The sequence below is a fragment of the Choristoneura fumiferana genome, chromosome 25 (assembly GCF_025370935.1).
Source record: "Choristoneura fumiferana chromosome 25, NRCan_CFum_1, whole genome shotgun sequence".
NCBI classification, from domain to species: domain Eukaryota; kingdom Metazoa; phylum Arthropoda; class Insecta; order Lepidoptera; family Tortricidae; genus Choristoneura; species Choristoneura fumiferana.
The window spans coordinates 1,806,437-1,821,516 of NC_133496.1; the positions used below are offsets into that span (position 1 = coordinate 1,806,437).

A 15,080-nucleotide genomic window follows, 5' to 3' on the forward strand; every position below is an offset into this window, starting at 1 on the left:
GTAATTAATTGTGTTATGTGTTCACTCTTTGAATTACTCATTAATTTTCCAAGTTAAATTATAACCTTGTGCAAGGTCCGCCCGGATTGCTACCACCATCTTGCTCGCTAATCCTGCCGTGATCAGCAGTGCTTGCATTGTTGTGTTTCGGCGTGGAGAGTAAGACAGCCGGTGAAATTACTGGCACGTGAGGTATCCCATCTTAGGCCTCTAGGTTGGCAGCGCGTCTGCAATACCCCTGGTGTTGCAGATGTTTATGGGCGGTGGTGATCTCTTACCATCAGGAGACCCACTTGCTCGTTCGCCTTCCAGTCGTATAAAAAAAAAAAAACCCAGGAGATTTTCATATTTTTGGAGATTGATTGCTTTAGCTGCTATGTATATTTCCGTGTCGCGTTTTTCCCACCATAGTGACACGATAATTAGACTGGTGCACTGATGAATGGGAATGGAAGGAAAGTAAAACATTTACAGGTACATGCATAGAGATGTCAATGGATAAAGGAGACTGGCTTAAGCCTATTCCTACTACTTGGTAGGGTAGGTAACATCAATTAATAATATTGTCATTTTTATCGTTTTACTTTTTAGGAAGACCAGCGCCGTTCGCAAGACCGGCAGATTGCTGATTTGGGACCATTTCGTGACATGCATAACTTATTTTATTTTTTTATCTTTTTTATTTTTTTTATCCATTGTTCTCACGTTTGTCACGAATACATATTTTCTTTCTTTCTTTCATTTAGTCGTGACATTTACAAAGCAGACAAAAAGAGCTGCCAAGAGCGCAATCAGCGGTATCGGCAATTTTTGAAAAAATATTAGTTTTTCTTTTACAAATATACAATTTTACTGTGTGTCGCACGGGCGGTACTAGAATTACGAACATCGACTCATTCAAGTTTAAAGACTTCTAATAGACTCTCGTTCGTAATTCCTTATTTACCGCCCTTAAGACACAATGTACTATTAACAGTTGAGATTGTATTGCAAAACAGCATCTATATACCACAACACACCTCATGCTATATACAGTAGCATAGAATGCCCCATTATAAGCATGTCCACGGTTTCCTCGGAATCTAGCACGGTGTTTGGTTTTAATTCCAACAGTACGTGTGAATAGCGTCCACTTGCAATGTATTTTGATTGCGTAAATTGACCCAACGTGAGATGGTAAGGCAATCCTCTTGCGATGCGTTACGCCCAGTTTAGTCAACAAGAAAAATCGTGTAAGCTGTACATTGCGAGGCTGTGAAGCGGTAGTTCGAAATGGTAGATCGAGCGCCGCAATGTACAACTCGCAAGACTGTCTTGTGTAAGCTAATCTTAGCTTTATGTAAATATTGGCACGCTCATCTTCTGTCAACCAAATCCAAATAAATGAAATCTTAGATCTAAATAAATATGATTGGCTCCATCAAACAATCGTTAGTTTAAGTGGTTTCACAATGGTTTGTATTGGATAAATGACGAATGTAAAATCGGCCAAGAGTTATCATCAACCTAAAGTTCAATGTCAGTTGGCGTGAAACATTAAAGACTATCGTCATTTAAATAAAAAGTAACCCCCTTATTCATAAAACTTAACAAGCCTATGTTAACTAACAAATGCTTTGTCCCTTTCTAACAAATACAAATGTCGAAGTGACAGATAAGGACAAATGAATTTTAGCGGCATTTTAACTAAAATAGGTTTGATTGTCGTTTATGAATAAGGGGGTAAGTTTTTTAGCAATGGTCCTTAGACATGTTTTATCAAAATCGGTTCAACCGTTTTTGAGATATTGAACTATAAAGTGACAAAGTCTGGGATTTTCCAACTTCTTGTTGGTTAGGTTATTTCTTCTGACTATGGATTATTGGCCTAATAGACTGTATACTATAATTGTGTATAATAGACTGCTTATATTAGAGGCACTAAAGGCGAAGGTGTATCAAATAAATAATTTTGAATTTTGAATTTGAATTTTGAAGGTCCACGAGCTAAAGCAATATTACACGTGTACACTGTGTCTTTAAACTGATACGGCATTACTTTAGAAAAGGTTTGGATTAGTTTGACTTGACACTGATAAAACTGTTTTTCAGGATTTTTTAATTGTGGTTGACAAATGTTTCCTTATATCATATCAGTTCATATAAAAATAAACATAACAACGCATATTAGACTATAGACTGAAATTTTATATGAACTAAACTAAAACTTAAAAAAAAGGCATCGTCGAGATTTTCTGCCACAGGTGTGCACCGTAGGACCTCTCTAAACTGCTATTCCTCTATATTCTGATATAATATAATTTAATATTTTTCGTATTCCTCGTCTTTGGGTTTGGGGTAGAGGTTTCTATGTATTGTTCGATGTATCGGTATATACATGAATAAAATTTTCGATATACATATATACTTTATAAGGATGTTCAGTCAAACTATTTATTTCGAATTAATTTTAAGACACCTTCTATAGCATTTGTACAGCTAATGACAACTTTGAAAGAGTTCTCCTTTAGTTCTGTAATACAATACTTAAGTAATAAAATAACGATTCTTTGATAATGGCCCTTGCAGTAACATCAGTCGTGACACTAGCTTTATTGATTTCATTAGTGCTCTTGCTAAACCACATTCAGTACTTACATACTTGTTTAAATTAATATGTGGGTAGCAAATCCATCTTTTCTTTGTATTAAAGTAGAGCACTTTAAGTATTTAGATGTATTGAGATGCAGAGATAGGCGTAGTAGATTCCTATCGTAGGTATATGATGGCTTTAGTTTTAATTATTTTTTACCTATAGAGAAGAGTATCCTGTTCTCTGACCTTCATTTGAGAGACAGGTCGTGTACATGAGCTTAATTAAACATCAGAAAATCTGACAATTTAGTTTGTTAACAGTTTTCCTGTTCAAAATTTATCAGCTTAGCACTCGTTTTATCTGTCTTGTTTGTTGTTTTGTCTGTTTTATTTGTCTTCTGTCGTTTAGGTATACGTTGTATCCAAATCTCAGCACAAATTGAAAATAAAACTTGTAAATGTAGAGGTAGTGAGATCATCAAATAAGGTGTGTGACAAATTAGATGGATTAGTGGTTCTTGTTAAATAAAGGTTTAGACCTGGGAGTAGGTATATAAATGATTACCTACTTCAAAAGCTAATATTTTTTTTAACAAATTGTATTATATCATTCAAGAAATGTAATGTATTAATAAAACTATTTTTAGACAAGGAATGTTATTAAGATTTATATTTATTAATATTTTCGTTTCACCAATGAAACCCTTTTTTCTTTTGAATGTAATAATCAAGCGATAAAAGCCACGGCTAAAACCTAGTTCCGAATAATCATTTGCCATGCGTCATGTGTAAAGATAGAATTTTAATAGTGTAGTCGTGTAGATCCTGCTCATGATCTAGATCTCTTGTAGAGCAAGTCGATGCTCAGGGTTACGCGACGCGTGGACATCCTTGCAGCTTTGACCTACTTCACGTCTAGTGCAACTGGTTAAGCTCATATAATAACACGGTCAACTTGCTATTAATATAATGCTAAGGTCTGCTTCTACCTTGTCTACTAGAGCTGAGCGTTATTTTCTGAAACTGTTTCATAAAGTAAGGGAGTAACAGTTCGTCAAAGTGCCGAAACTCGAAACTCGAAGTTCGTGTCGTGCGGTCCCTCTGACACTTATACTATTTAATACGAGAGCGAGATGGTAGACACGAACTTCGAGTTGAGTTCGGAGTAGCCCTGCAGTTTCTTTAGACCTACAGAAGAAACGATACCACAGACTATCACATACATGCGTTGACTTGAGGAAATTTTCTCACAAGAACAAATAACAGATTTGTATCTTAAACTAGTTTGACAACAAACGTTTTATAATATAAAAAACTGTTTTTTGAACCAAACTGTCTCCTAAGGAGCCACATTTGATAACGAAATTTTCGTTTCCTTTGAAACGTAACCAAGGCGTAGCAAATAAACTGCTTTTTAAAAAACTGTTACTTGTCAAAAATAAACTGTTACGTTTCACAAAATATACGTAACGACCCAGCTCTATTTTCTACAAATTAACCTCATACCTAAGGCCTATAATCATCATCATATCAGCTGCAGGACGTCCACTATTGGCTGAGTTGCTTCGGTTGGAAGCGGTCCATCTTGTTGGACATCCTATGCAGCGCTTGTCTCCGCTATCTCCATTTGAGAATTACACGACTCCAACGGCCACCTATTCTCCGTGCAATATGGCCTGCCCATTGCCACTTCATAGAACTAGGGCCTAAAATTAGGACATACGTCAAAGCTAATGTCAGCCTCATTGATTGACATAGTTTCAAATTTTAATGGTCAAACTTTGACGGAGGTCTTACGAGGCTATAATATTTTCGCGATAGCAATGGAGCTTGTGGGAACAGTGCGATCGAAGGCTGAACACTGATAGTCCAGAGGAATGAAACTTCAACTTAACTAAGTATAACAACTGAAGCCAGTCATTTTAACATAACATTTCAAAGTATTTGTTATCGTTATCGAAAATTAAACTTCGTTTATGTATCAAATACTAATACATGCGAAAAAACATAGGCATCTATGAACAGTTATAACGAATCTTTATAGGTATAAATAAGGTGGTGGACTTGAAAGTTTATTCAAAATTTGTTTTATTAGAGCATAACAGGTCATTCAACCTGCTATTTATAGCTATAACTATATCTAACACAACAAAACCTGTAAGATTAGTAATCCATGTTCTTCACCTTAACTTAGAAAGACAAATTTGAATGAACAAGTTAGTAGAAAATTATTTTTATTAAAATTGAAATAACATTAAAAAACGCATAGTTGTTAAATGAGGCTAAATGTCCCCTTTAATAAACACAGTGTGACCTTTTAATTAGTACCGGGACCAGTTTACTTACACCTCATTTAGAACTATACTTTCTTCGCCATGCTGCAACTGTAATGCAGTTACATTTTAGTAAGAAATAAATCGTACTTTATTGTACTTACCGACACTGAGAGCGAGCCATAAAGCGAGACATAGCCCGCTCGGGGGCGGTCCTCGCCTCCTCATTGGCTGGAGCCGGGAACACAGATAATATAACAATATACAGCCACAAAACTCCTTTACTTTCGCGCGCTTTTTCCGTTCCGCACCGGTTTTTGAACGCACTATTTTTTTTTTCACTGTTTGACGTGTGTCACCAGCCAGCGCGCGGGCGATACTATCGCTTTCGAATTTACGTAATTCTGTTCGGTAATCCTTTCACTTGTTCGCGTCTCGTGTATAACTTCATTGTTTACTTATAACTATTTATTGTCGACGTGTCGTCAGTCTTTCTGTTTTGAAGTATAATTGTGTGGCTGAAATATTAAAAAGTTGGGATTAAGGCGTGCGTTAACGCGGTTTTGTTGCACGTTCTTTAGTCGGGACTGTAATACCCGCTCTACATAGGTACATGTTGGGCCAACGTCAGCCGATATAAAGAGACGCGGTCATGTCTAGTATGTAAATTTTCTTGTTACATAAAAACGGGACAACGATTTTGCAATGTCATTTTGGACACAAGCATAATTTTCCAAATAAAATCACTTTATTAGGCACCTTATTTTTAGGTTTTGGACTAATTTTATTGGTTTTGTAACTTTAATTAACTTCAGAAATGTGTTAAAGTCTATTGGAAAGTCTTTCAAATATTTCATGTAACATAAATATTTTCTTTATCAAAGAAAAAACATGTTCGACTAGAGATTGCGCGTCATCAAAGCTTTTTTTTTTCTGAAAACTGTTCATTTTTGTAGACGCAGGATATTTTCGGGACGCGTGGTTTTTCGGGACACCACAATAGTTAATTAATATAATATTTAATGTTAAAAAAAAAATTGGTTAGTACTGCGGCATTATAGGTACGCGTCATAATTTTAGAACACTTGTTTTTTAATTAAAAGTGGTCCGATCAACAAGCTGGAAGTGGTGTGGTTTGTTTTGTTTTCTTTTACTGCATTTCGTTTCGGATACATTATTTTTATTTTGTAGCAAAAAAAGTAATAAAACAAAAAATATTGATTGTACAGGCTGGTTAGGTTTAAAAGCAATGAATCAAGAAACAGATACTCTAACTCTACTTCATTCACCGCTCGCAAATAAAAATCCGAGCTCAGAACCAAACGCCATGCAAAGCACATTTTCATAAAAGCCTTAATTAAGTACTTTAAAATAGAAACATGAAATTAATTTCTTGCCAGTAAAAAACAGTTTTTGTCAATAAAAAAAAATTTAAAGTACTTTCTACACTATTTTATTCTAACTCTACATATCTCAAATTTTCTTTCACACCAAATTTCAAGTTCAATCCGACTATAATTATTAAAACAAGTAAGATACAAGGGCCACTCACTTATGAGTTGTCGTGGTGGTGGGGTGTCTTCTGTTTCGAACCAATCCGTGGTTCCATGTCTCGGTGAACACTGACTGACCGCATTGGTTCGAAACATGTCGCGCATATCTCGATTATTAATATGTGAGTATCTAATTTCAATTGCGATCTTATTAACTTGAAATCTTCTTTATATATATAAAAGAAGAAACTGACTGACTGACTGACTGACTTATAGATCAACGCACAGCCCAAACCGCTGGGGCTAGAAACATGAAATTTGGAATATATATTTCTTAATAGATATAAACGCGCACTAAGAAAGGATTTTTGAAATTCCCACGGGATAGGGAAATATCTAAATTTTTTTCGCTTCTTTGATTGTAGTCGAATCTCCGAAACTATTGAGCCGATTTTAAAAGTTATTTCACCGTTAGTAAACTACACTATTCTTGATTGACATAGGTTACTTTTTATCCGGATAATGCAAAATTCCCGCGGGATAGAAAAAAAATAATTCAATTTCGGAGCTAATTTAAAAAATTCTTCCATATAATGTGATATGACTATCTCCAAATAACAAAGGCTACTTTTTCTTCGGGAAATTACAAAATTCCCATGGGATAGAAAAAACTGAATGCAACTTCGGGGATGATTTTAAAAATTCTTTCACCAATAGAAAGCTACACTATTTCTCATTAGTATAGACTACTCTTCTTCGGGAAAATGCAAAATTCCCGCGGGATAGAAATAAGTGAATTTAATTTCGGGTCTGATTTTAAACGTTCTTTTACCAAAAGTAAGCTACAGTATTCCTGATTGACATAGGATACGTTTTTCCGGGAAAATCAAAAATTCCCGCGGGATAGAAATAAGTAAATTCAACTTTGGCTTTTAAAAATTCTTTCATATGATATAATTGACTATCCTCGATTGACATAGGCCACTTTTTTTTCGGAAAATCCAAAATTCCCAAGGGATAGAAAAAACTGAATTCAACTTCAGAGCTGATTTTAAAAATTCGTCCACTAATATAAAGCTGCACTATTGCTGATTGGTATAATATACTATTCTTTGGGAAAATGCGAAATTCCCGCAGGATAGGTAGAAGTAAGTAAGACAATCCAAATTCGGAGCTGATTTAAAAAATTCTTTCACTAATAGTAATCTGCAGTATCTCTGATTGACAAAGGCTGCTTTTCTACAGAAGAATGCAAAATTCCCGCAAGATCGAAATAAGTAAATTCATCATTGGGGTTGATTTAAAAAGATATTTTACCAATTGGGAGCTACATTATCCCTGATTGGCATTCGCTACTTTTCTCCGGGAAAACGTAAAATTCCCGCGGGATAGCAAAAAGTGAATTCAACTTCAGGGCTATACCTAGCTCTAACTGAACAGTACCATGACTGGCTGACTGACAGACAACGCATAGCCAAAACTACTGGTGCTAGAGACTTGAAATTGGCATAGATGGACCTAAAGTAATACAGAGGTGCACTAGGGAAAGACTAGCACTTAGAAAATCCCATGGAATAGGAAAATATCTCAACTTTGTTTGTTTCTTTGTTTGTTGGGGTAATCTCTGAAACTACTGAGCTGATTTAAATAATTCTATTACCAATAGAAAGCTACAATATCCCTGATGGACAGACTTCTTTTTTTTTAAATGCAAAATTTCCGCAGAATAAAAATAAGTGAATTCAATTTCGGGGCAGATTTTCAAAATTCTTTCTATAAGTAATAGAAGGCTACAATATGTCTCTCATCGACAATTAAGAATATTAAAATAGATCATAACAGTAATTCATGTCCCGCGGGGACTTTACAATTTCTCGAGATACAATCCTATATCGTGTAGGAAGTCGCCGGCAAAAGAAACGCGTAGTACTTTAACGTTTTTAACGTTTCAGCGAAACAGGGTTTCAGAGTTGGTACGAATTATGAATGATTAATTACGTATGTAGGTTGATTTTTAAATTCAAAAATGTGCACCATCTGTCTAAAACAACGTCTTACTGTATTTATATTTCCATGTAATCCTCCGAAAAATTAATCAAAACACGAAAAAAAGGATCGCAGAAAGTAAATGTATGTTAATTGTTACCCCAAATTTAACGCGAGCGAAGCCGCGGGCAAAAGCTAGTTTGGCATAAATGTAGCTCTTATAGGTAGCACAACTATTAAGAAATGTTTTGGTTAAGAATAGGGTTCTGCTAACACTGGATAGGTATTCATAAATACCTACCTACAAATTTATACGCAACCCTCGGTGCGCGAGTCCGAATCGCAAGTGGCGGGCTTTTAAAATAACATTCCTAGAGACATTACGGATCTGAGACGTGGGCGCTAACGACGAGCCTCATGAGGAAGCTGAAAGTCACTCAAAGGGCTATGGAGATGGCTATGCTCGGGGTTTCTCTGCGGGATAGAATTAGAAACGATGATATCCGCAGTAGAACTAAGGTTACCGACATAGCCCGAAGAATTGCGAAACTGAAGTGGCAGTGGGTGGGGCACATTGCTCGCAGGACTGATGGCCGATGGGGTCAAAAGGTTCTCGAATGGCGTCCGCGGACCGGGAGACGAGCTGTCGGTTGGCCTTCAACAAGATGGAGCGACGACCTGATTAAGATCGCGGGATCGCGGTGGATGCGGAAAGCACAAGATCGGTCTGAATGGAGAGCCTTGGGGGAGGCCCATGTCCAGCAGTGGACGTCTGTCGGCTGACATGATGACGATGATGATGATTCCTAGAGTGTTACTTAGGTACTCGTCGAAAAATCTTATAACAAAGGAACACTAATTTCATTTATTATAGTTACTAAACGCTAGCCTATAATTAACAAAGTTAATTAGATATGAGATTGCCTAGAATCATCCTTTATAAAACTGTGGGAAGTAGAGCTATATTTAGCACAGCGGACCAATTTCTGAATTAACATCGCTCGTAAATATCACCCGAAGATAAGAGTAAAAATAAATATCCGAAATTGAATTTGATTACTAAATATGTAGTTCTTTGTGTATCGCACATTTATAGAGAAAAACCCCTTTACAAATCATATCCACTACGCAACGCCTACTCAATTTCACGTAGCAATTGTGTAGTTCCCAGAAGTTTCTGCTATACTTCGGAACTTTTGTAACGAGAATAAAATAAATTTAGAACCTGTCTCGCCACGCCGCTCTCAATGACATTCTCAGAAGGGCGCTCGTTAGTGCCAACGTTCCCCAGCTCTGAAGCCCGATGGCAAACGCGTTGACGGAATGTCGTTGATACCCTGGAAGACTGGCCGTGCGCTGGTGTGGGACGCTACCTGTACAGACACCCTGGCGGCGTCCTACCTACCAGCAACTACCAAATGTGCGGGGGCGGCGGCAGACGCCCGGGAACGCCTCAAGGTCACAAAATATAGCTGTCTCGGCGCCCAATATCATTTCTTTGCTTTCGGCGTCGAGACTCTAGGTCCTTGGGGTAAGGGTGCGCTGGAGCTACACAGGGAGCTCAGCAATAGGTTAAGGGAGGCAGCAGGCAACCCTCGCGCCGGCAGCTTTCTCGCGCAAAGAATCTCAATCGCAGTTCAACGCGGGAATGCTGCCTGTGTGATGGATGGGCACCATGCCAAGAGGCCCACCTCTCTTTTTAATTAAAGTTTTAGTTTCAGTTATTTTAATTTAATAGTAGTTTTAGTCCTATGGGTGTAGTTTTTCTTAATAAATAATAATTTATAAAGGTAAAAAATAAAAATTTAGAACAATAGAACAAATTTTCAGGTCATTAAACTTAAATAACTAAAACCTAGACCTTTGCTTATTAGTTAGAAACCTTATCTGTTAGAACTCTACAAGAATTAAATTTAATTTATAAAAGTTAAATCGTGCTATAGGACTATATTTTAAATTTAAAAGTTTTACAAGAATTTACAATGTACCCGTGCCGCAGGACTGGAATGTTATTTATTGCAAAGTCAGTACATGGAAGTACTATAAATAAATAAGACATAACTTTACGACACTATACCGAAACCTAAAACCATAGTAGATTGTACAACAAGAGCATAAAACGAGCCATTTAACCCGAGACGTTCATATAGCCACCCGAGCCGGTGGATAGACACGTCAAGGGGAAAACGGGTTTAATCCTCGAGCTTTTCACTTAGATTGCGAGGAGTTGAAATAACAACAGTGGAAACATTTGATTGTTCACTTACTGGTACTTTTTATTTTTATGCGTTGCTAAATAATTATAAATATTTAGATTTCTTGATTTATTTTGATTTTTTTTATTCGACTGGATGGTAAACCAGCAAGTGGGTCTCCTGATGGTAAGATATCACCACCGCCCATAAACACCTGCACACCAAGGGTATTTGATTGATGTTTTAGTTTTATAGAGATTAAAAAATATATATATATAGAAACTTTTTGTTTTTGGCTGTTTGCTGTTAACTATGGCCTGATTGCCTTGGTCATAGACGAAGATTTTACTTTATGCACTAAAGCATAAAAAGTCATTTGTTGTCGCCTAGATCCTGCATAAACACGAACTTTACGAGCATGACAAGTGAAAAAGATTTTTATATAACTTTCTACCAAATCTCAAGGTCACCTTGTCAAAGGAATAAAATGCTAAATTTAGAACACTAGACTCCGTTAAATTCGAAAGCTCGTAAGTATAAAGAGAAGCTTGTATTCCATCTGCCGTTCTACCTAACCTTTACATAAGTAGAGCAGAAGTACCTACCGTTTTTGGCCACCTTCGCACGGTTTTTGGCCAGTGGACATTAAAAGTTATAGTATTAAAACGATATGTTTACTGAGTTATTAAAAGTGTAGACTGAAACAAAAAAGTTTTGTAATGTTTTATTAATAACGGGTGGGCCTAAGCTGTAATACGAGTAAAAAATTAATAAATATGGGCAAATAATTAAAACATAGATCATACTCCTCAAACTGAAAAACATTACTTCAGCGACTTTTAAAAATTATTAGTTTTTTTTTACACTAAAGTTTATTCGAAGAAGCAATGTAAAGCAAAATGTTTGATGTTTGTAGCGTGACAGGCGACGTCAGTTGGGTTCTAGGATGGCGTACATTGATTACAGTATTTTTTATGAGAAAATCTAAAGATTATTTTCAAAAGCTTCTGACGCGATCTATGTTTTACTTATATGAGACTCGATATATATTTTTATTCCAATATCGGGTTCTGCTTTTTCGCAGAATTATTGTTTGCCAAATGCTTCATTTGCACTGTTTCGCCCAACTCTCAAGTTTCTCCGAAACCATAAATATATATTTCTTGTGCTTGTATAGAGTACAGTAGGTTAATTTAGGCTTGTTTTAAGAAAGTACCGAAAAAAAAAAATTTCAGAGAAAATCCTGAGTGGCCAAATGAAAAATTTAGTCCTTTTTAGTTTAGTCTTTAGAGGATTAAAAAGCTTCTCGTCTAAAATGAGAGTTTTACCAAGTGCGGAAGCTTACCTGGTAACTTTATATAGCTTGAGGTAAAGGAGCCCGCCTCGTTATAACTTTCAGGCAAAGGGTTGACTTTGTGATTTAAAAAGTACAGCGTTAGAGTAGGCAATTAAAAAAAAACCCTGTGAAAAAACCGTCCAAGAGCGTGTCGGACACGACACGCCCAGCAAAGGGTTCCGAAGCCATTACGAAAAAATCAAATAATATAATATTTTTAAGGATTTCGTATTGTGTGCGGAATATTCCCTAGTTTAGGTATATTTTATACCTTGGGCTGCTATTTACTCTTAAACTAGGTACTAATAATTCACAAGCAATCTTAGCAGCTATAGTTTTCCTTGTTAATTTGATATATTTAGTACCATCCTGATTTTTTTCAAATTTTTCCACCCACCGGTTTAGATTTTAGAGGAAGGGGGGGGAGCTCGATTTTAATGAAAATTTGCACTTTAAAGTTGATTGTTTTGCAAACAAATCACTGAATCCAAAAATCGTTTTAGCAACCCCCTAATGATTTCAATGATCTATCCAACTATACCCTACACTACCAGGTTGGATGAGAAAAATAAACCGCCCCCCCATAACGTCTATGGGAGGTACTCTAACAATTATTATTTTTATTTTTTATTGTACCATTTTGTCGGCATACTTTACATATATATTCGTGCAAAATTACAGCTTTCTAGTATTGATAATCCCTGAGCAAAGCCGCGGACGGACAGACAGACAGACATGGCGAAACTATAAGGGTTTCGTTTTTGCCATTTTGGCTACGGAACCCTAATAAAGATTGACAACGGCAACACGTTACACAGATAAAAAAATATGTAACAGGGGGCCCACACAGGCGCGCAAACATGTAATTACATTGTACAAAATAAATAATAAATAAATAACCTAACAAACGTAGAATAGTTGAAGAACCCTACACATTGTCATTTCAAAGTTTAATGTCTCAAAAAGGGCAGAACCGATTTTAATGAAACATAGCTAAGAGCAGCGGAAACTCGCTTTCGCATCAAAAACCCGTTTAAATCGGACCATCTGTTTGGGAGCTACAGACAGACAATCAGATATTGACGTTAAAACTTATAAGTATAAAAATTAAATGAAAATGACGAAAAGGAAAATATTATCGTCTTTCAAAAAATTCAGGTCTCCAAGGCAGAAGTTGTTGATGAGGTAGAAGTAGGTACTGTTTGTGGACACTGTACCGTTTATGGCCATTGCTGCATTGTACTTAACGACATATAATTTAGCCCATTCTACATACAAAATTACCTATAACTACATACATTTGGGCCAGAGTTTTTGTCTCTCAGTAGGTATAATTAATAATTACTTACTTATAGATACGGACAACCACAAACGTTTTCTTACACTCTTTTAAATTGTTGCTAATGAAAAACATGCAAATTGTTGGTCTATAGCACAGGTTAGCACAACATACAACATGCACTATCATTTGCGCAGTCAATGAAAGGAGGAATGTAAAAGTGAAAAATACTACTTTAAATGGTTATCTTTTGTTTTTGATATATGTTTTAAGTAGTGGGTTGAAATCTTAACTTTAATAATTTTTATTTCGCTAAGTATTTTGAAGTCTACTCTTTGGATATTTTCTAGACATGCTGCAATTAGCTCTATGTTTTTTGGTGATGGTCGGAAGCTAATGCTTTTTTTTATCGCAATTTGACATCAAAGTGCGACAGCCGAATGGCAGTAGGGGACCACTGCGGATGTCTATGTCCATCTTCATAAAACATAAATGTTTTATTCGCAACATAACAGGAAATGAGTACCTAAGCGGGAAGCAAACCGCGTTCACGCTCCGCCATTTTGGATTTTAGAAAGCAACCCTTTTATTAAAAGTGACACACGATATTATAGGAATTTTCGTTTTATTTTAACTAAAATTATTTTATCATTTTATTCAGTTTGAATTTTTCCAAGTTCTCTATTTAATTAAACGATAGAGTTGGTTTTCCACGTGATTTTAGAATTTGCATAGGCGTTATTTCTGAAACACGCATTATTTATAAAAAAAAAGTTAAAAAACCTATTTTTTAAGAGCGCAGAGTGCATCGAAAGCAACGTACGTTTACAGCGTTTTATCCAAACGACGTTATACAGGATTGAACTCAAGAAAAAATCCCAGAACCCTCCATCGAAAACCCGTGATGGGTTATTATGCCGCAGACCCTAAAAACCGTCCCGAAAAAATCAATCCGAACCGCACCGTCGAACAATCGAACATCGAAAGCTCGCCCGCCATTTTCGAAAAAAAAACCACCACCAACAGCCACTTTTTTTTAAATAAGTGTGTTTTTAATTATTTTTTTTAAATTAACCTTTGTGTATAAGATCTACGCTTGGCGCGAAACGCGCAAGCAGCGACGCTGCTACCGGGGTACTGACTCTTACCCCTCCAGCAGGGAGACTAGTAGAAAATTCTCCCCGTTTCTAGGGTAACCGTAAACTTTGACCTTTACCTTAAAGTGGGTGTTGTTTGTGAACAAACTTAATGAAAGTGTAATTTGATTCAAAGTTTTCGCCCACGCTGTGTTTATCGCTGTTCTTCATTAGTGAAACGTTGACGTGTAACCCGTGGATATTTTGTCACCTGTAAGAGTGCACGGATTTTACAGGTGGTAGGACCTTGTGCATGGTCCACCCGGATTGCTACCACCATCTTGCTCGCTAATCCTGCCGTGAAGCAGCAGTGCTTGCACTGTTGTGTTTAGGCGTGGAGAGTAAGACAGCCGGTGAAATTACTGGCACGTGAGGTATCCCATCTTAAGCCTCTAGGTTGGCAACGCATCTGCAATACCCCTGGTGTTGCTGATGTTTATGGGCGGTGGTGATCTCTTACCATCAGGAGACCCACATGCTCGTTTGCCATCCATTCGAATAAAAAATAAAAAATAAAATACGGATGATTTGACGATTGTGTTACAAGAATAAGAAGACCGTAAATATTCCAGTACCAAGAATTTAGTTACAGCAAGTAACGAAATCATACTTGAAATTTGGTAGGTATCTCTTTTAGCACAACTATAATAACAAAAGTCTGATCTAGGTCATCAGTCTGTCTATGTTAATAACCATCAAAAATTACCCCTGACTGCCTACATATTTCCCTTAGGAGAAGGGCTCTCTTACACTAGATGTTCATAGGTACCTACAAATTTGTATGGAACCCTCGACGCGCGAGCCTAAT

The 15,080-nt window shown here is 36.6% G+C and overlaps 1 protein-coding gene across 4 annotated transcripts in view; it reads right to left on the minus strand.

The window, feature by feature from the left end:
• Positions 1-14,281, minus strand: part of LOC141442470 (protein Skeletor, isoforms B/C) — a 58,053-nt gene extending 43,772 nt beyond the window's left edge. For all 4 annotated transcript variants that reach the window (XM_074107483.1, XM_074107481.1, XM_074107482.1 and 1 more), the window contains exons 1-2: positions 14,212-14,281; positions 5,012-5,365 (exon numbers count right to left, since the gene is read on the minus strand). In XM_074107483.1, the coding sequence (XP_073963584.1) occupies positions 5,012-5,075 (64 nt within the window). In that variant the 5' untranslated portion in view covers positions 5,076-5,365; positions 14,212-14,281. The remainder of the gene's footprint in view (positions 1-5,011; positions 5,366-14,211) is intronic.
• Between the last annotated feature and the right edge of the window lie 799 nt (positions 14,282-15,080).